Raw genomic sequence first — 20,681 nt, 5'->3', positions numbered from 1 at the left:
CCTTCAGAATATCCTGCAGCCACTCAGTGACATCCTTGACCCTAGCCCCAGGGAGGCAACATCCCATCCTGGAGTCACGTTTCCAGCCACAGAAAAAACCTATCTGTACCCCTTACGATAGGGGATTCTATCACTATAGCTCTCCCACTCCTTTTCCTCCCCTCCTGTGCAGCTGAGCCACCTGCGGTGCCAGATTTGACTCTTGCTGCATTCCCCTCAGAAGCTATCTTCCCCAACAGTATCTAAAGTGGAAAATCTGCTAGATAGGGAGATGGATCCAGGGGACTCCTGCACTATCTGCCCAGTTCTTCTACTCTACCTGGCAGTCACCCATTCCCTTTCTGCCTGAGCAGCCTTTACCTGCGGTGTGACCACCTCCCCGTACGTGCTATCCACGATGATCTCAGCCTCGCGGATGCTCCACAGTGTCTCCAGCCGCCGCTCCAGATCTGAAACGCAGATTTCGAGTAGTTGCAGCTGGAGACACTTCCTGCGCGAGTGTTCGCCCTGGACACTGGAAGTTGACACAAATTTTCAAATCCTCTCTGGCCACAGGAGAGGTGCCAGAGCATTGGAGGACAGCGAATGTGGTACCATTATTCAAGAAGGGTAGCAGGGATAAACTAGGTAATTACAGGCTAGCGAGTCTAACATCAGTGGTTGGGAAACTATTGGAAAAAATTCTGAGGGACAGGATTAATCTCCACTAGGAGAGGCAGGGCTTAATCAGGGATAGTCAGCATGGCTTTGTCAGGGGGAGATCATGTCTAATTAACTTGATTGAATTTTTCGAGGCGGTGACTAGATGTGTAGATGAGGGTAAAGCAGTTAATGTAGTCTACATAGATTTCAGTAAGGCTTTTGATAAGGTCCCGCATGGGAGATTGGTTAAGAAGGTAAGAGCCCATGGGATCCAGGGCAATTTGGCAAATTGGATCCAAAATTGGCTCAGTGGCAGGAGGCAGAGGATGATGGTTAAGGGTTGTTTTTGCAAGTGGAAGCCTGTGACCAGTGGTGTACTACAGAGATCGGTGCTGGGACCCTTGGTGTTTGTAGTGTACATTAATGATTTAAAAATTTTTTATTTTTTATTTTTAGAGATACAGCACTGAAACAGGCCCTTCGGCCCACCAAGTCCGTGCCGACCATCAACCACCCATTTATACGAATCCTACATTAATCCCATATTCCTACCACATCCCCACCTTCCCTCAATTCCCCTACCACCTACCTATACTAGGGAAAATTTACAATGGCCAATTTACCTATCAACCTGCAAGTCTTTGGCTGTGGGAGGAAACCGGAGCACCCGGCGAAAACCCACACGGTCACAGGGGGAACTTGCAAACTCCACACAGGCAGTACCTACAACACGAATATAGGAGGTATGATTAGTAAGTTGGCAGATGACACGACAATTGGTGGTGTCGTAAATACTGAAGAGGAAAGCCTGAGATTACCGGATGGCATAGATGGGCTGGTAAGATGGGTGGAACAGTGGCAAATGGAATTTAATCCAGAGAAGTGTGAGGTGATGCATTTTGGGGGGGGGGAAACTAACAAGGCAAGGGAATATATAATGGATGGTCGGACCCTAGGAAGCACAGAGGGTCAGAGGGACCTTGGTGTACTTGTCCATAGATCACTGAAGGCAGCAGCACAGGTAGATAAGGTGGTTAGGAAGGCATATGGGATATTTGCCTTTATTAGCCGAGGCATAGAATATAAGAGCAGGGAGGTTATGATGGAGCTGCATAAAACGCTAGTTAGGCCACAGCTGGAGTACTGTGCACAATTCAGGGCATCACACTATAGGAAGGATGTGATTGCACTGGAGAGGGTGTAGAGGAGATTCACTAGTATATTGCCTGGGCTGGAGCATTTCAGCTATGAAGAGAGACTGAAAAGGCTAGGGTTGTTTTCCTTGGAGCAGAGAAGGCTGAGTGGGGTCCTGATTGAGGTATACAAAATTATGAGGGGCATTGATAGGTTAGATAGGAAGACACCTTTTCCCTTAGCAGGGGGGTCAATAATCAGGGGGCATAGATTTAAGGTAAGGGGCAGGAGGTTTAGAGGGGATTTGAGGAAAATGTTTTCACCCAGAGGGTGGTTGGAATCTGGAACGCACTGCCTGAAGAGGTGGTAGAGGCAGGAACCCTCACAACATTTAAGAAGCATTTAAACGAGTGCTTGAAACGCCATAGCATACAAGGCTACGGGCCAAGTGCTGGAAAATGGGATTAGAATAGTTAGGTGCTTGATGGCCGGCACAGACACGGTGGGCCGAAGGGCCTGTTTATGTGCTGTATAACTATGACTCTAGTGATTGCCAGGAAGCTCAATTTGTCTAAAACCTAGGTAGCTCCTCTCTGCCCCCATCCCCAGGCAATGAATATGGATATCCAAAGAATAAGGGTGCATGTTTACAGGAAGTCCAAAATGAAATAAATTACCCCCAGCCATTATGGAACACATCTTCACTGCCTATCCCATGAGCAAATAAACCCATCTCAGCAGAAGAGGACAACTTTAAAACCTCTAAATCCACTTCAATAAAAAAACTACTTAAATGTAACTCATTTCCAAATCCTTTCAATGGAAAGGATATCACAAATCCTGAAATGTATGTCTCACTGCTATGACATAGAAATTCAGCTAAACACCTAATGGATAGCTATTGTTGGATCCGTATCTCAAAATACCTTTCAAAGCAGAGGTATTAATTTTGAGACAACTACCTCTACATTGCAGTATTTCCCCAACAGGTCATCCATTGAAGCTAAATGTGCCGTGCCACCTCTCGTATAACTTCTCACAACACGGCCAGTTCTTGATGTAATTAATGATTTCTCTGTGTGAGGTCAGCAAAGTTTTCATCCCCAATATTTTCTTTTGCTCCTATTCTGTATTCTATTTCCATTTCTAACCTGAAGCCAAAGGACAAAAAGGAAATCCTTCGAGTAAGCTCCTGGTTACACTGGCTCAGCTAAAAATTTGTATTAACAGAATTTTCATACCATAAAAGACAAAGCTTCGTATTCATCATGAAGAAACGCTACCATGCAGAATGGGAGGAATTTCAAATCAAGTCACCAGGCTAGAACTGAAGGAATTAGAACCTACTCCTGCACATTTTTAAATTTATATCTAGTAAAAATCTTTCAATTAAAGTCATAGAGAGATACAGCACCGAAACAGGCCCTTCGGCCAACCAAGTCCGTGCCGACTATCAACCACCCATATTATACTAATCCTACATTAATCCCATTTTTCCCTCTCACATCCCCACCTTCCCTCAATTCTCCTACCTAAAAATTTTCTATAGACCTACAGAGGTTCCATGCAATAAACTGTCCACTTGATTCCATTAGCTGCATATCCTCAAGTTGAAACCAGCTCCCAGTACTGAGGCAATGATTTAGCTCCTTTTGTTTGACATAATGCAGCCGTTCTGATTTCTTACCGTTGTTTGTCCAGTTCACTGAGCTGCTGCTGGAGGTTCGCAATCTTCCTGATAAATTCCTGTTCAATCTTTCGATTTTTTTCTTCCATTGACTGTTTGGTTTGTTCAGACTGTTGCAATCTAAAGATTAAACAAAAGTAGAGGCAATGGGTGCAGAATTAAATTGCACAGACATCAGAAATAGTTTTTTGCACAGAAATTACTAGGAATAATATAGCAATAATTTAGCAATTATCTATTTAATTATTTTTCAACTCTTGTTTGCTGTAACATTGTTCGGATTTCCTCCCAATTAACTATGAACTCTTGCCATTTAGGTCTTAAACAGCTCCTTCACTACCCCTTTTGAGTACATGAACTCTGATATCAACTTTAGCCTCTATATCCAGGCATCCACCAATACTGCTTTAGCTTAGCTAATAATATGCATTAGTGTACTCAGGAACAGCCATCATGTTCCCTACTCCCTTTGGGTAACGACCCAATATTCACACTGTACAACATACAGCAGTACAGCAAAGATCAGGAATTAAGTATGGAGGCTGGGGCAGATTGAGGACTGGGGCTAGGGGGTGGAGAAAATAAAAATAAAAAAAACAATCTGTGCTCCATGACCTGACAACACAGTGGTCTTCCAACACACTGCACTTGATGCCCTTTATCTTGCATCAACTTTAGAAAACAGCTATTCCATGAGAATATCAATGTTTTGATTTCAACTGGACTATTAAAAATAAAATGGTGCACTATCCGGTCTGGTCTTGAACCACATAGAACAGCAAGATCACAGATTTGAGCGCTGGGCTGATTGCACAAAATTGTGGTAAGATGTAATTGTACCTCTTTTTTTTTTAATTTTTGTTATGCAGTTTAGGCAAATGTGCCAAAAATGAATATTTCAGATTGGAAAGTCAAATCTATCAATAACAGTCTCAACTAACTCTTCTCCGTGGAAAAGTAGCAACATTTCAGATAGTTCTGCAAAGACAAATTTAACATGGAGAATCACTAGAACCTTTTTCAACTCTGAATACATCAATGTAGTATGTGAATGAAAAAATTTATACAAGTTCCATATTTACTGTACCTTTCCTCCATTTGCTTTGTGGCATCAATCATCTGATTTGTCTTTTGTTCCAGAGAGTTTATCATCTCAGCCTTCTGCTGTGCTGTCCCTTCAGAGTTCTAAAGACAATTCATCAAAAACAAAAACGAGTATAGGTCACATCTATAGTACTTTACATCTATTTCACAAGATCTTTGTCTGACATCTTTTAAATGTGTACCTGCTCTTGTAGAAACTTATAGACCATGAATTCATTAAAGTTGCACCAATATCCATTTTCTCTGATCTTGATGAGTGAAGGAGTATGGGGCAAAATTAAATTGTCATTTCAGAGTTTCCATAACTTTATTTTGTCAATTCTGAAGGCAGAATAATGTAGTTACCAGTGCAATTTTAATTTATTGTTGGAGACAATAATAGTCCAGACAGACAAAAACTAAGTGCTATAGATTGTTTTGGTTGGTCAGTTTAAAGGGGTGTGTCTGTTGGTGGGTTTATTTGGTGGGCAGTGCCTGGTGTATGCGAGACTGGAGAGAGTGCTGCACATGCTGTGAACGATTGGTAGCGACGGCAGTAGGGGGTTTGGTGGAGAACAAAAACAGTGGAAGGTAAGGGGAGTCCAACAACAAAGTTAATTTGACTGGAGAGTTTCCATGAGAGATGAGATAGGATTAATGGATGGGCATGGTAACGGGCAGGGTGGATGAGATGGAATTGGTTAAGTGTGGCAAAACAGCAGGGACAATTATTTGATACAACTTATTATTCGAAAGCTATTGTGCTAAAAATGCAGTTTCACGAAATTTTAATGAAGTTTTAGAAAAACTGGTCAGGTGAATTAAAAGAATTCATCAGCATTGATTCTGCAGACGAGGACGATAAGAACAGTCCATACCCTCCAGAGTTTCTACACAGTCTAACTCCAAAGGCATGCCATCATACAAACTTAGACTCAAGGAAGGAGCAGTTATAATGTTGCTACGAAACAAATCCTAAACAAGGACTTTGTCATGGAGCAAGATTGATAGTTAGGAGGTTGTTTTTTTTTCCAAAGATAGGTGCTGATATTATAAGAGGCAAATTTCAAGCAGAGTGTTTATTCCTTGAATGATATTGAGCCCATCAGATGTAAACGTGCCTTTTCAACTTAGGAGAAAGCAGTTCCCAATTAGATTGTCATATTCTGTCTATAAACAAGTCACAAGGCCAGACTGGTGACAAAATTTGTATTGATATTCCTAGGCCTGTTTTTTCACAGGCTGTTTTATGTAGCTTTTGCCCAGAGCGAGATGTTTTGATTCTGGTAAAGTCTTTGGTGAAAATTAATAGAAATCCTGTATTTAAAGAAGTACTGTTGCAATAAAGATACTAATTTGACCACAAATGTTTTGCAGGTTTCTGCTAGTGCTTTGCGGATTTCTTACCTTTACCTCGTTCATTAAGGTGTTGACGTAGGTTTTCAATCTGAATAAAGTTCCATGGACATTCCAAGTACCTCTAATCATGAGTAGGAGTTCTGCCCAATACAACCTTTTCCTGCTCAGTTTAGATTATGGCTAACTCTATTAAGACTTCAAATCAAATCTTTCCTGGTATGTATGATTCAGTGACTACATTAGTTGGTACATTTATTAACTGAATTACTGGCCGAAATTTTATGTTGGGCAGGAGGCCCCGCCAAGCTGCTGAACAGTTGGGGGGGCTAGCCCACCTCCGCCGGGAGCCAAGCTGGGATTTTTCACTCCCCAGGCTCTTAACTGGCTTTGGAGGGAAGCAGCCCAAGTCCCGCCTAATGGAGCTGCTGGCCAATCAGCAGGCCGGCAGCTCTTAGTCCCAGCAGTGACACCGGGAGCGGAAGCCACTGCTGGGACTACACCCAACCATTACAAGGTGAAGGACTGTCCCGGAACGAAAGTAAGTTTTTGGGGCCTCGCTGGCAACAATCGGCCAGATCCATGTGAACAGTTGGGGCTGGGAGTGGGGTGGGGGAGGTGTTGTGCAGTGGGGGCAGTTGGTGCTTTCGGGGCAGCCCTCCTTTGGGCATAGGGTGTCCAAATCAGGAGGCTCCCCCACCCCCACCCCCCCCCCAACAGCCCACAAGAAAGCCACCAGCTTTTACCTGGCAGCGTCTTGGGGGCTTTGCCTTCTGCCCGCCGTGGGTAAAATACTTGCAGTGGTGGGAGAGGGAGGAGACCCTTAAGTGGCAGTTAATTGGCCACCTAAGGGCCTTGATTGGCCTGGGGTGGGTGGGCCATTTCTCGCTGCTGCCGCCCTGCATAAAATTGCAGCAGGGGCGGGAAGGCATTGGGAACGATCCACTTCCCCCACCCCCCTGCCCCCCACCACAGGCCTCCCACTCAATTCTGCACTGCCACCACCACTTGTCCACTGTCTTCAGAAGAGTAAACAGGAAACAAGGCAAAACTAAGTCTAGCATGAACTTGAACTTCTTAATAAGATGGACTTCCAGCAAGATTTCACCAGAAGTATATAAACAAGACACCAAACATCGTAAATTCAACTTTAGGATAATTTCTCAAAAAAACATATCAAATATAATGGTGGTTAGTCCCATTCCATCCCCTCCCACCAATGAAACAATTAGTCATTAAGCAGTACTTCAATCTTCCAGAAAAGAAAATGAAAAGCATAGCAATGATTCACATTAAATAAAGCTGCGTTAAGGCAGAAAATAGTCAACATGAAAACACAAAAGCAAATGCAATAGGCTGCTGTCACTCCCAATATCTAGTACAAAGGGGTAGGCAGTGGTGTAGTGGTATTATCACTGGACTAGTAACCCAGAGACCCAGGGTATTTCTCTGGGGACATGGGTTCGAATCCCAACACCGCAGAAGGTGGAATTTGAATTTAATTAATAAATCTGGAATTAAAAGCGAGTCTAATGATGGCCATGAAACCATTGTCGATTGTTGTAAAAACCCATCTGGTTCACTAATGTCCTTACCTGGTCTGGCCTACATGTGACTCCAGACCAACAGCAATGTGGTTGACTCTTACATGCCCTCTGAAATGGCCTAGCAAGCCACTCAGTTGTACCTAACCGCTACGAAGTCAATAAAAAGGAATGAAACCGGATGGACCACCTGGCATCGACCTAGGCACCGGAAACCCAGCCCTGTCGACCCTGCAAAGTCCTCCTTACTAACATCTGGGGGTTGTGCCAAAGTTGGGAGAGCTGTCCCACAGACTAGTCAAGCAACAGCCTGACATAGTCATACTCACAGAATCATACCTTACAGACAATGTCCCAGACACTGCCATCATCATCCCCGGGTATGTCCTGTCCCACCGGCAGGACAGACCCACCAGAGGTGATGGCACAGTGGTATACAGTAAGGAGGGAGTTGCCCTGGGAATCCTCAACATCGACTCTGGACCCCATGAAGTCTCATGGCATCAGGTCAAACATGGGCAAGGTAACCTCCTACTGATTACCACCTACCGCCCTCCCTCAGCTGATGACTCAGTACTAGTTGAACACCACTTGGAGGAAGCACTGAGGGTGGCAAGGGCACAAAATGTACTCTGGGTGGGGGACTTCAATGTCCATCACCAAGAGTGGCTCCGTAGCACCACTACTGACCAGCTGGCCGTGTCCTAAAGGACATAGCTGCGAGACTGGGTCTGTGGCAGGTGGTAAGGGAACCAACACGAGGGAAAAACATACTTGACCTCGTCCTCACCAATCTGCCTGCCGCAGATGCTTCTGTCCATGACAGTATTGGTAGGAGTGACCACCACACAGTCCTTGTGGAGACGAAGTCCCACCTTCACATTGAGGATACCGTGCATCGTGCTGTGTGGCATTATCACCGTGCTAAATGGGATAGATTTCAAACAGATCTAGCAATGCAAAACTGGGCATCCATGAGGCACTGTGGGCCATCAGCAGCAGCAGAATTGTACTCATCCACAATCTGTAACCTCGTGGCCCGGCATATCCCCCACTCTACCATTACCATCAAGCCAGGAGACCAACCCTGGTTCAAAGAAGAGTGCAGGAGGGCATGCCAGGAGCAGCACCAGGCATACCTAAAAATGAGGTGTCAACCTGGTGAAGCTACAACCCAGGACTACTTGCATGCCAAACTGCATAAGCAGCATGCGATAGACAGAGCTAAGCGATCCCATAACCAACGGATCAGATCTAAGCTCTGCAGTCCTGCCACATCCCGCCGTGAATGGCGGTGGACAACTGAACAAGTAACTGGAGGAGGTGGCTCCACAAATATCCTCATCCTCAATGATGGGGGAGCCCAGCACATCAGTGCGAAAGATAAGGCTGAAGCATTTGCAACAATCTTCAGCCAGAAATGCCGAGTTGATGATCCATCTTGGCCTCCTCCTGAAGTCCCCAGCATCACAGATGCCAGACTTCAGCCAATTCGATTCACTCCGCGTGATATCAAGAAACGACTGAAGGCACTGGATACTGCAAAAGCTATGGGCCCTGACAATATTCCGGCAATAGTACTGAAGACCTGTGCTCCAGAAGTTGCCGCACCACTAGCCAAGCTGAAACAGTACAGCTACAACACTGGCATCTACCCTGCAATGTGGAAAATTGCCCAGTTATGTCCTGTACACAAAAAGCAGGACAAGTCCAACCCGGCCAATTACCGCCCCAAAAGCCTACTCTCAATCATCAGTAAAGTGATGGAAAGTGTCATCAACAGTGCCATCAAGCGGCACTTGCTTAGCAATAACCAGCTCAGTGACGCTCAGTTTGGGTTCCACCAGGGCCACTCAGCTCCTGACTCATTACAGCTTTGGTTCAAACATGGACAAAAGAGCTGAACTCAAGAAGTGAGGTGAGAGTGACTGCCCTTGACATCAAGGCAGCATTTGACCGGGTATGGCATCAAGGAGCCCTAGCAAAACTGAGGTCAATGGGAATCAGGGGGAAAACCCTACACTGGCTGGAGTCATACCTAGCGCAAAGGAAGATGGTTGAGGTTGTTGGAGGTCAATCATCTGAGCTCCAGGACATCACTGCAGGAGTTCCTCAGGGTAGTGTCCTCGGCCCAACCATCTTCAGCTGCTTCATCAAAGATCTTCCTTCAATCATAAGGTCAGAAGTGGGGATGTTCGCTGATGATTGCACAATGTTCAGCACCATTCGTGACTCCTCAAATACTGAAGCAGTCCGTGTAGAAATGCAGCAAGACCTGGACAATATCCAGGCTTGGGCTGATAAGTGGCAAGTAACATTCGCGCCACACAAGTGCCAGGCAATGACCATCTCCAACAAGAGGGAATCTAACCATCTCCCCTTGACATTCAACGGCATTACCATTGCTGAATCCCCCACTATCAACATCCTAGGGGCTACCATTGACCAGAAACTGAACTGGAGTAGCCATATAAATACCGTGGCTACAAGAGCAGGTCCGAGGCTAGGAATCCTGAGGCGAGTAATTCACCTCCCAACTCCCCAAAGCCTGTCCACCATCTACAAGGCACAAGTCAGGAGTGTGATGGAATATTCTCCACTTGCCTGGATGGGTGCAGCTCCAACAATACTCAAGAAGCTCGACACCATCCAGCACAAAGCAGCTCAATTGATTGGCACCCCATCTACAAACATTCACTCCCTCCACCACCGACACACAGTGGCAGCAGTGTGTACCATCTACAAGATGCACTGTAGCAATGCACCAAGGCTCCTTAGACAGCACCTTCCAAACCCGCGACCTCTACCAACTAGAAGGACAAGGGCAGCAAATGCATGGGACCACCACCACCTGCAAGTTCCCCTCTAAGTCACACACCATCCTGACTTGGAACTATATCGCCGTTCCTTCACTGTCGCCGGGTCAAAATCCTGGAACTCCCTTCCTAACAGCACTGTGAGTATACCTACCCCAAATGGACTGCAGCGGTTCAAGAAGGCAGCTCACCATCACCTTCTCAAGGGCAATTAGGGATGGGAAATAAATGCTGGCCTGGCCAGTGATGCCGACATCCCATGAATGAATAAAAAAAAAAATTATGGCCATCCTGCTAAATGCTAAAAACATAGAAACTGTAGGCAATATTGGAATACAAACCAGTTTAGATTACGGGGATTTTGAAATTAGATCGGCAAGTACAGCAAGGTTTGGGTTTCTGTATCAAAATGAAGTTAATTTTGCAATACACAAATGAGTCGAACTTATTCTTTCAAACTGATTGTTACTGTGGCCAGAAATAATCCAGAGCTATTCCTAGATACCAAAAATTCAGAACCTTAACTCATTTTACAATAAAATCTTAATAATTAACTAAGTTTCCATTTAAAAATGACCTCTTGTCCAATAACTTAGACATGCTTTTAAAATGCACACTTCCAGTGCATTCTATGTGGCTCAATTTTGTTACACCAGGTGGTCATGCCTGTAACATCGAGAAAAGAATTTCAAATACAAGGTTCATAGTTTTTCCATACTTGCCTTTCAGGGTCCAGAATTTAGGTGGCTTTGCAGCACCACCTGTATTAACATATTTGCCACCTCCATCATTGGAGGTCCATTTGCTTGATTCCCAATCATTCCCCATTCCCAATACACTCCTGTTCATACATCTGTCAAGTGCCAAAATTCCCCTTGCTGGCCCACTTTCCCATTTCCAATGCTCAAGCAGTCTGAGCCTCCATCCCACAGTTGAATTTTGTTGAGCTCCAAACGTCTGGCTCCGAGGCAGGGGGTGCTGGAAGATTGCTGAGGCAGCGGCCTGCCATGGAGCCCGATGCTGGAATTGCCAGGCCCGATCTTCCGGGCGGCAAGGCTCTGTGGCAGCTCCCCTGCCGCTTGGTGACGGGACCCAACTTTAAATACTTAAATATAGGACATGACTATATTAACATACCTTTCACTGCGATCTTGCGTGCGGAGGCTGTGCCTTCACTTTCCCATCCAGGGGAAGCTGGCGCCATTGAGGTGGGGAAGGGGGAAACTTACAACTTTTGTGGAGTGAAGTTATTGTGGGCTTGGGGGGGGGGCGGGGCGGGTGGGAGAATGAGGTCAAATCTGCATGTGTCATATAGGGGGTAGGGATGGAAGGGGTGACCTCTGCACTTCGTGCAGTTGTGGGTGAGGGGCAGTGGGACAAGGTCATGTATTAAATACAAGTGTTGTGGGGTGGGAAGGGACGAGAAAATGGGGCAGCCATTTATGTTCTTTGTATTGGGGTTGGGGGGTGGGATGGTACGGGCTTCAACAGTGCAGGTCTGGCAGCCCTTTAAAAAATGGCAGCAGTGCCTGCGCAGAGGCAGCTGACGCCGTTAGCGGCGTCACATTGCTCACCCACCCTCCCTGCCCCCAGCCACCTGATTTGGGGGCAGACGCCTACTGCATGCAGATTAGCTGCCGCACACTAGATTGTCGCAAAGTGGGCTGCCTTTTTTTTTTCGCCTGCTGCCACCCTGGCAGCAAGAGAATAAAATTCAGCCCCTTGTATCCAGGTTTTGCACTGTTTTCTCAGTAACAAGTTATGAAACTGCCAACTGTCTTTAAATGCACTTATTGCATTAGACTATATTTATAGCACAGTGAGCTTTAAGTAACTAGTTGCTGGTTTCCCACTTGAGTATTGGGAAATCAGCTTAAAACAGGTGGGTGGGGGTTGGAAGTGGGGAGTAGGAGGGACATGGTTACTAAAAGGAGAGAAAATAGCACTGAGGGAGAGCAGCAGGGGTACAAGTGAAGATGTTATATGATGGGAAAGAATATGGTGCCGATGTGATGGAGTTCCGTAATAGCTATTTTACGGAGCAAGTTTACGTTCATGTTGCTTTTCAGTACTGCCCAGCCATTACACAAAAGCCAATCTGCACCCCAGCCACATCTGTCCTCCCCATCGTAATCCACTGAAAACCTACCAACAGCCTCAGCTGGATCTCCTTCTTGGTTCATCATCTGCCCCTCCCACTGACATTCATGACCAAGTCGCTCATTACACAATTCCTTAAGGAAGAACTACTTGAGATACAATAATGAGGAACTTTGTAATCTATACAGGCAGGAGTTAAGCCACAGTTAAAGAATATATGTGCAGTTTTTAACATCCTATTATAGAACAGGCATGAAAGCCAGACAGAGCATACAGTATATAGATTCACCAAGGCAAGAAACTATAGTTAAGAGCAGAGACTCGAGATGCCAAAACAACTTCCATTGGCAGAAAACGCCAAAAGGTATTAAATAGAGCATTTGCTTTGATGGGATTAATATGGAAAGGCTACTTCCTCCAGTTGGTATCTTTGAAGAGGGGTCATTAATTTAAAATAGTTATTGAGTGAGCAGCAGGGAGCAAATAGATAAAAACATAATATAGTAAATTTCTATGGTTTTAGATTATCTTATCACATCATAGTTTTGATTGTAAATAAGACACATGGTGATAAGATTAACCAAATACCGCAATCTATACGGTCGAAAATTATTTGCTAAGTAAGGAATGCCAATAAAGTCCCATCTTCTTTAATGCTTTACCTTAGCTTTGTGAAACATCTGCAAATTGATGGCTTTGACTTCTTCCAACTGCTGTCGGAGAGCTACAAGCGTATCCTGCTTCTCATGCGTGTCCTTCTCTAGTAGCTTCATGGCTATTTCTATTTCTTGCTTCAAACTCATCTGTAGTTCCAGTTCTTTCTCTAGTTCCTAAATAGAAATTACACATATGGAGAACAAAGAACAGTACAGCACAGGAACAGGCCATTCGGCCCTCCAAGCCTGCGCCGATCTTGATGCCTGCCGAAACTAACACCTTCTGCACTTCCGGGGCCCATATCCCTCTAATCCCTTCCTATTCATATATTTGTCAAGATGTCTCTTAAACGTCGCTATCGTATCTGCTTCCACCACCTCCCCTGGCAGCAAGTTCCAGGCACTCACCACCCTCTGTGTAAAAAATTTGCCTCGCACATCCCCTCTAAACTTTGCCCCTCGCACCTTAAACCGATGTCCCCTAGTAACTGACTCTTCCACCCTGGGAAAAAGTTTCTGACTATCCACTCTGTCCATGCGGCTCATAACTTTGTAAACCTCTATCATGTCACCCCTCCACCTCCGTCGTTCCAGTGAAAACAATCCGAGTTTTTCCAACCTCTCCTCATAGCTAATGCCCTCCAGACCAGGCAACATCCTGGTAAACCTCCTCTGTACCCTCTCCAAAGCCTCCACGTCTTTCTGGTAGTGTGGCGACCAGAATTGCACACAATATTCTAAGTGTGGCCTAACTAAGGTTCTGTACAGCTGCAACATGACTTGCCAATTTTTATACTCTATGCCCCGACCGATGAAGGCAAGCATACCGTATGCCTTCTTCACTACCTTATCCACCTGCGTTGCCACTTTCAGTGACCTGTGGACCTGTACGCCCAGATCTCTCTGCCTGTCAATACTCCTAAGGGTTCTGCCATTTACTGTATACCTCCCACCTGCATTAGACCTTCCAAAATGCATTACCTCACATTTGTCCGGATTAAACTCCATCTGCCATTTCTCCGCCCAAGTCTCCAACCGATCTATATCCTGCTGTATCCTCTGACAATCCTCATCCGCAACTCCACCAACCTTACTAATCAGACCAGCTACATTTTCCTCCAAATCATTTATATATACTACAAACAGCAAATGTCCCAGCACTGATCCCTGCGGAACACCACTAGTCACATCCCTCCATTCAGAAAAACACCCATCCACTGTTACCCTCTGTCTTCTGTGACCGAGCCAGTTCTGTATCCATCTTGCCAGATCACCTCTGATCCCGTGTGACTTCACCTTTTGCACCAGTCTGCCATGCGGGACCTTGTCAAAGGCTTTACTAAAGTCCATATAGACAACATCCACCGCCCTTCCCTCATCAATCATCTTCGTCACTTCCTCAAAAAACTCAATCAAATTAGTAAGACACGACCTCCCCTTCATAAAACCATGCTGTCTCTCGCTAATAAGTTCGTTTGTTTCCAAATGGGAGTAAATCCTGTCCCGAAGAATCCTCTCTAATAGTTTCCCTACCACTGACGTGAGGCTCACCGGCCTATAATTTCCTGGATTATCCTTGCCACCCTTCTTAAACAAAGGAACAACATTGGCTATTCTCCAGTCCTCTGGGACCTCACCTGTAGCCAATAAGGATGCAAAGATTTCTGTCAAGGCCCCAGCAATTTGTTCCCTTGCCTCCCTCAGTATTATAGAGTGGATCCCATCAGGCCCTGGGGACTTATCTACCTTAATGCTTTGCAAGACACCCAACACCTCCTCCTTTTTGATAATGAGATGACTGAGACTATCTGCACTCCCTTCCCTAGGCTCATCATCCACCAAGTCCTTCTCCTTGGTGAATACTGATGCAAAGTACTCATTTAGCACCTCGCCCATTTCCTCTGGCTCCACGCATAGATTCCCATCTCTGTCCTTGAGTGGGCCAACCCTTTCCCTGGTTACCCCTTGTGCTCTTTATATATGTATAAAAAGCCTTGGGATTTTCCTTAATCCTGTTTGCCAATGACTTTTCATGACCCCTTTTAGCCCTCCTAACTCCTTGCTTAAGTTCCTTCCTACTGTCTTTATATTCCTCAAGTGCTTCATCTGTTCCTAGCCTTCCAGCCCTTACAAATGCTTCCTTTTTCTTTTTGACTAGGCTCACAATATCCCGTGTTATCCAAGCTTCCTGAAACTTGCCAAACTTGTCTTTCTTCCTCACAGGAACATGCTGGTCCTGGATTCTAATCAGCTGACGTTTGAAAGACTCCCACATGTCAGATGTTGATTTACCCTCAAACAGCCACCCCCAATCTAAGTTCTTCAGTTCCTGCCTAATATTGTTATAATTAGCCTTCCCCCAATTTAGCACCTTCACCTGAGGACTACTCTTATCCTTATCCACAAGTATCTCTTCAACCATTAAAACTGAACTGAAAGATGCAAACAGCTTTCAAACCTATATTCTCACCTAAGAAAGAGTTTGGCCATAATGAAATTATTTTTTCTTCAGAAGCAGTTACAGATATGAATTCTTGTATAGAATAGCCAATCAGAACCAAGAATGGTCGTATCTAAAGAATTGTCCAGTGTTAAGTTGAGGTATTTTTCAGGAATTATTTTTAAAGCCAGTACTAAAATATACAACTTAAAAATTGTATTTTCTCAACTTTAATATCCCCAGTTATATTAGCTACTTGTTTCAAAAACAGAGCACTACTATCCTTTACAAACATTTACCATTCGAATTTTTCTCTCTTCCTTTAGTTGTTTCCAGACGTCATTGTACATTTCATCTAAACCTAGACGGGTTTGCTTGTACGTTTCCAGCTCTACTTCAGAATCTTGTCTGCTCACCTGATAAAAATGTCAGAAAGAGTGCAACAATAATGAAAAGAGATTGTAATCTCAGTATTAAGCAGTTAGAGAACACAGAAGTATAAAATTACTGCTGTAACTTGACCTTCATAGTTACTGATTTTTACTGCACTTCTTTTCACCTTTTCTTCTTCTGGAAAGCATAACCTGATGCAAGAAAATACACTCAGGCTTTTGCTATGCTGATGCCAGGCACTAGGAGGTAAGCTGGAGTAGAAACTTTCTTTCAATATTCCCAGCCTCTCACCCTTTACTTTGCAAAGGACTGTGACCATCCTTTGCTGTGAGCCAAGACTGCACGTTGGCAAGCTATTTGACTTTAGAAGATTCACAGTTGGGACATCTCACTCAATACATCCTTCCTCATTTGACATCCACAAATGTACCCTTTCCAAAAGAAGTCAAAAAAGACAATGTTCAGGAGCATGAACCTGAAATTGATTTTCCCTTCCTCTTCCTGAACACAAAGACCAATTACTGCACCACTACCTGTTATCAATCAGAATTGAACCAAGGTAAAAAAAACATCTATAGGCATGATACCGGGCAGCACAGTGGTGAGCACCGCAGCCTCACAGCTCCAGCGACCCGGGTTCGGTTCTGGGTACAGCCTGTGAGGAGTTTGCAAGTTCTCCCTGTGACCGCGTGGGTTTCCGCCGGGTGCTCCTATTTCCTTCCACAGCCAAAGACGTGCAGGTTGATAGGTAAATTGGCCATTGTAAATTGCCCCTAATGTAGGTAGGTGGTAGGTGAATTGAGGGATGGTGGGGAGTATGGGATTAATGTAGGATTAGTATAAATGGGTGGTTGATGGTCGGCACAGGCTCGATGGGCCGAAGGGCCTGTTTCAGTGCTGTATCTCTCTATGACATATAGTGTACAGACGTGCAGGCTGTACAGGACAAGCTGATAAGGCTGTTTTAAAAAAAAAAGTAAGTGAGGGAAGGAGTGATTCTAAACCTTGGTAAATCACTGGTTAGGCCTCAGCTGCAGTACTGCTTCCGATGTTGGGCACCACACTTTAGGAAGGATGTCAAGGCCTTGAAGAGGTTGCAGAGATTTACTTGAACTGCATCAGAAATGAGAGACTTATAGATATATGGACAGAGTACAGAAGCTGAGCTTTTTCTCCTTAGAGCAAAGAAGTTCAAGAAGAGACTTGATGAAGGTGTTCAAAATTATGAAGGCTTTTGATAGGGGTAAATAATAAGAAACTGTTTCCAATGACAGGAGAGGTCAAGAACTAGAGGGGAGGGGAGACGAGCGCATGCACACACAGTAAGCAACACTTACTCAGCAATAACCTGCTCACTGACACTCAGTTTGTGTTCCACCAGGACCACTCTGCACCTAACCTCATTACAGCCCAAATATGGACAAAAGAGCTGAACTCGAAGTGAGGCTAGAGTGACTGCCTTTGACATCAAGGCAGCATTTGACAGAGCCTGGCATCAAAGGACACCTAACAAAACTGGAGTCAATGGGAATCGGTGGGGGGGGGGGGGGGGGGGGGAGGTGGCGGGAAAGGGGTTTGGTAAAACTCTTTGCCGGTTGGAGTCATACCTAGCACAAAGGAAGTTGGTTCTGGTTTTTGGAGGTCAATCATTTCAGTCCCAGGACATCACTGCAGGAATTCCTCAGGGTGGTATCCTAGGCCCAACCATTTTCAACTGCTTCATCAATGACCTTCCCTCCATCATAAGGTCAGAAGTGGGGATGTTCGCTGATGGTTGCACAATGTTCAACACCATTTGTGACTCCTCAGATACTGAAGCAGTCCGTGTCCATATGCAGCAAGACCTGGATATCATTCAGGCTTGGGCTGATAAGTGGCAAGTTATACATTTGCGCCACACAAGTGCCAGGCAATGACCATCTCAAAGAAAGGAGAATCCAACTACCGCCCTTTGACATTAGCATCGCTGAATCTCCCACTGACTACATCCTGGGGTTACCATTGACGAGGAACTGAATTGCAGTAGCCATATAAGTGCTGTGGTTACAAGAGCAGGTCGGAGGTTGGGAATTCTGCATTGAGTAACTCGCCTCCCAACTCCACAAAGCCTGTCCACCATCTACAAAGCACAAGTCAGGAGTGTGATGGAATACTCTCCACTTGCCCGGATGAGTGCAGCTCCAATAACGCTCAAGAAGCATCCCGATTGAATGCTACCCCATCCAGCCACCTTCAACATTCATTCCCTCCACCACCGACGCACAGAGGCAGCAGCGTGTACTGCAGCAACTCACCAAGGCTCCTTAGACAGCACCTTCCAAACCGGTGACATCCATCACCTAGAAGGACAAGGGCAGCAGACACGTGGGAACACCACTGCCTACAAGTTCCCCTCCAAGCCACACACCATTGAGTTGAAACTATATCGCCATTCCTTGGTTGCTGGATCAAAATCCTGGAACTCCCTCCCCAACAGTATGGTGGGTATACCTATACCACATGTATTGCAGCGGTTCAAGGTGGCTCACGACCACCTTCTCAAGGGCAATTAGGGATGGGCAATAAATGCTGGCCTAGCCAGCGATGCCCACATCCCGTGAAATTTATGTGGATCTGGAATGCAGTGCATGAAACGGTAGATTCAATAGTAAACTTTTAAAAAGGGAATTGGATATATATCTGAAAAGGAAAGAACTTGCAGGGCTCTGGGTAACGAGCATGGAGTAGGACTAATTGGATGGCTGTTTAACATCTAGTGCAGACACACTGGGCCAGATGGTCACTTTCTGTGCTCTACGATGCTTGAGAAGGGCCAGTCAGAGACTGCAATATGCCAGGAAACAGAAACCAAATGCATATCAGTTAAGGATCTGGACAATTATTCATTTGGAAGCTGGCAGTCCTCCAGTACTCACTAAGGTAACCATTATTCAAATCGGAGCCAATATGAGTATCAGCAGGCATTGTGGAGGGGCACTGCAACCAAGTCCAGCCTATCAGCCTAATCTTCACCCTAACTGTTAAGTTCACTTTGCAACAAGAGGCGATTAAAAGCAGTAACTATGGCTAACTTTTCACACTCCCTCAACCAGGAGCTAACTTAATAGTTCCTCAATTGATACCTTGGCTCAATCAGCTAACACAGTGGGAAATGGATCTTGGATCTTTCGGTCAGAATGGTTTCACAAGATTGGCACTTCTTAAAAAGCTAAATGCTTCCTTGATAACCTTCTAAAAACAGCAAAAGTCTTTTTTAAAATAAAATTTAAAAAAAAACTTATATTCTCCCCTGTACTTCTGAAGATGGCAATTCATGCTAGATTATGCTTCAAGAAAAATCAAGCAGCCTGTTTCACCATAACTGAGCCCAACCATGCCTTCGCACAGCATCTAACCTCCCACACATCAACAGATATCACGAGGCAATCTTATGACTTTTGCTCCTTTTAGCCCAGGGCTGCTGAGGCCAATTGTGCTGCCTGGCCACTACCCAAACTAAAATCTAATGACAATCATCTTGCACGAGCGCATTTCAAATCTGTCAAGTCCATGGAAATTATAATAAAAGCAAAATACTGCAGATGCTGGAAATCTGAAATAAAAACAAAGTGCTGGAAATACTCAGCGGGTCAGGCAGCATCTGTGAGAGAAGCAAAGTTAACGTTACAAGTCTGTGATCTTTCATCAGAACCTTTCCATCCAACTCTGCTTCTCTCTCCGCAGGTGCTGCCTGACCGGAGTATTTATAGCGTTTTGTTTTTATTCCGTGAAAATTATAGTTCTCTGATGAAACCAAAATATTAATGTAAAATGTATTGCCACATACACTCAGCAGAAATCTTAATGCATTTAAGATTCATGCATTAGAAACTTGCAGCACAGAAGGCAGTCATTCAGCCTGTGCTGGCTCTTTGAAACAGGAGTCGTGCTTAGTCCCACACCCTCACTTTTTGTCCATAACTCTGCAAGTTCCTTAAGTACCTGACCAACTCCCTTTTAAAATTAATTTATGGCATCAGCTTTTACCACCTTTTCCAGTAAAGCATTCCAGATCCTGACAACTCTGAATGAAAAGATTTCTTCTCATCTCCCTTCTAGATCTTTTGCCAATGATTTTAAATCTATTGTCTTCTTTGGCCTCCTTATCTCGAGAGACAATGGGTAAGTGCCTGGAGGTGGTCAATGGTGTGTGGAGCAGCGCCTTGAGTGGCTATAAAGGCCAATTCTAGAGTGACAGGCTATTCCACAGGTGCTGCAGAAAAATTTGATTGTCGGGGCTGTTACACAGTTGGCTCTTCCCTTGCGCCTCTGTCTTTTTTCCTGCCAACTGCCAAGTCTCTTCGACTTGCCACACTTTAGCCCCGCCTTTATGGCTGTCTGCCAGCTCTGGCAAACGCTGGCAACTGACTCCCACGACTTGTGATCAATGTCACAGGATTTCATGTCACGTTTGCAGACCTCTTTAAAGCGGAGACATGGACAGCCGGTGGGTCTGATACCAGTGGCGAGCTCGCTGTACAATGTGTTTAAATCTATAACCTCTGGTTATTGACCCAGAGGACAGCCTTTATCTACTTATCAAAGCCTCTCCCAAAAACTTTTATAAGGTCACCCCTTACCTTTTTCTGTTGCAAGGTGAACAGTCCTAACTCTACTCATAACTAAAGCCCTTCATTTCTGATAAACCCCCCTCTGTAACCTCAGGCCTTTACATCTTTCTTGAAATGTAGTGCTAGAATTGTCCATAATATTCCAGCTGAGACTTAACCAGCGATTTATAAAGTTTTAGCACTATTTCTTTGCTTTTATATTCTATGCCTCTGTTTACAA

General features: G+C 44.9%; 1 protein-coding gene across 3 annotated transcripts in view; it reads right to left on the bottom strand.

Annotated features, from left to right (window-relative positions):
* Positions 1-20,681, bottom strand: part of rufy1 (RUN and FYVE domain containing 1) — an 84,027-nt gene that overhangs the window by 35,239 nt on the left and 28,107 nt on the right. For all 3 annotated transcript variants that reach the window (XM_068043549.1, XM_068043550.1, XM_068043551.1), the window contains exons 10-13: positions 15,758-15,874; positions 13,025-13,192; positions 4,551-4,648; positions 3,464-3,583 (exon numbers count right to left, since the gene is read on the bottom strand). In XM_068043549.1, the coding sequence (XP_067899650.1) occupies positions 3,464-3,583; positions 4,551-4,648; positions 13,025-13,192; positions 15,758-15,874 (503 nt within the window). The remainder of the gene's footprint in view (positions 1-3,463; positions 3,584-4,550; positions 4,649-13,024; positions 13,193-15,757; positions 15,875-20,681) is intronic.

Source organism: Heterodontus francisci, chromosome 12, assembly GCF_036365525.1.
Source record: "Heterodontus francisci isolate sHetFra1 chromosome 12, sHetFra1.hap1, whole genome shotgun sequence".
Classification (NCBI taxonomy): domain Eukaryota; kingdom Metazoa; phylum Chordata; class Chondrichthyes; order Heterodontiformes; family Heterodontidae; genus Heterodontus; species Heterodontus francisci.
Note: the sequence above shows the minus strand (reverse complement) of the source record. Positions and strands in the feature narration are given on the sequence as shown.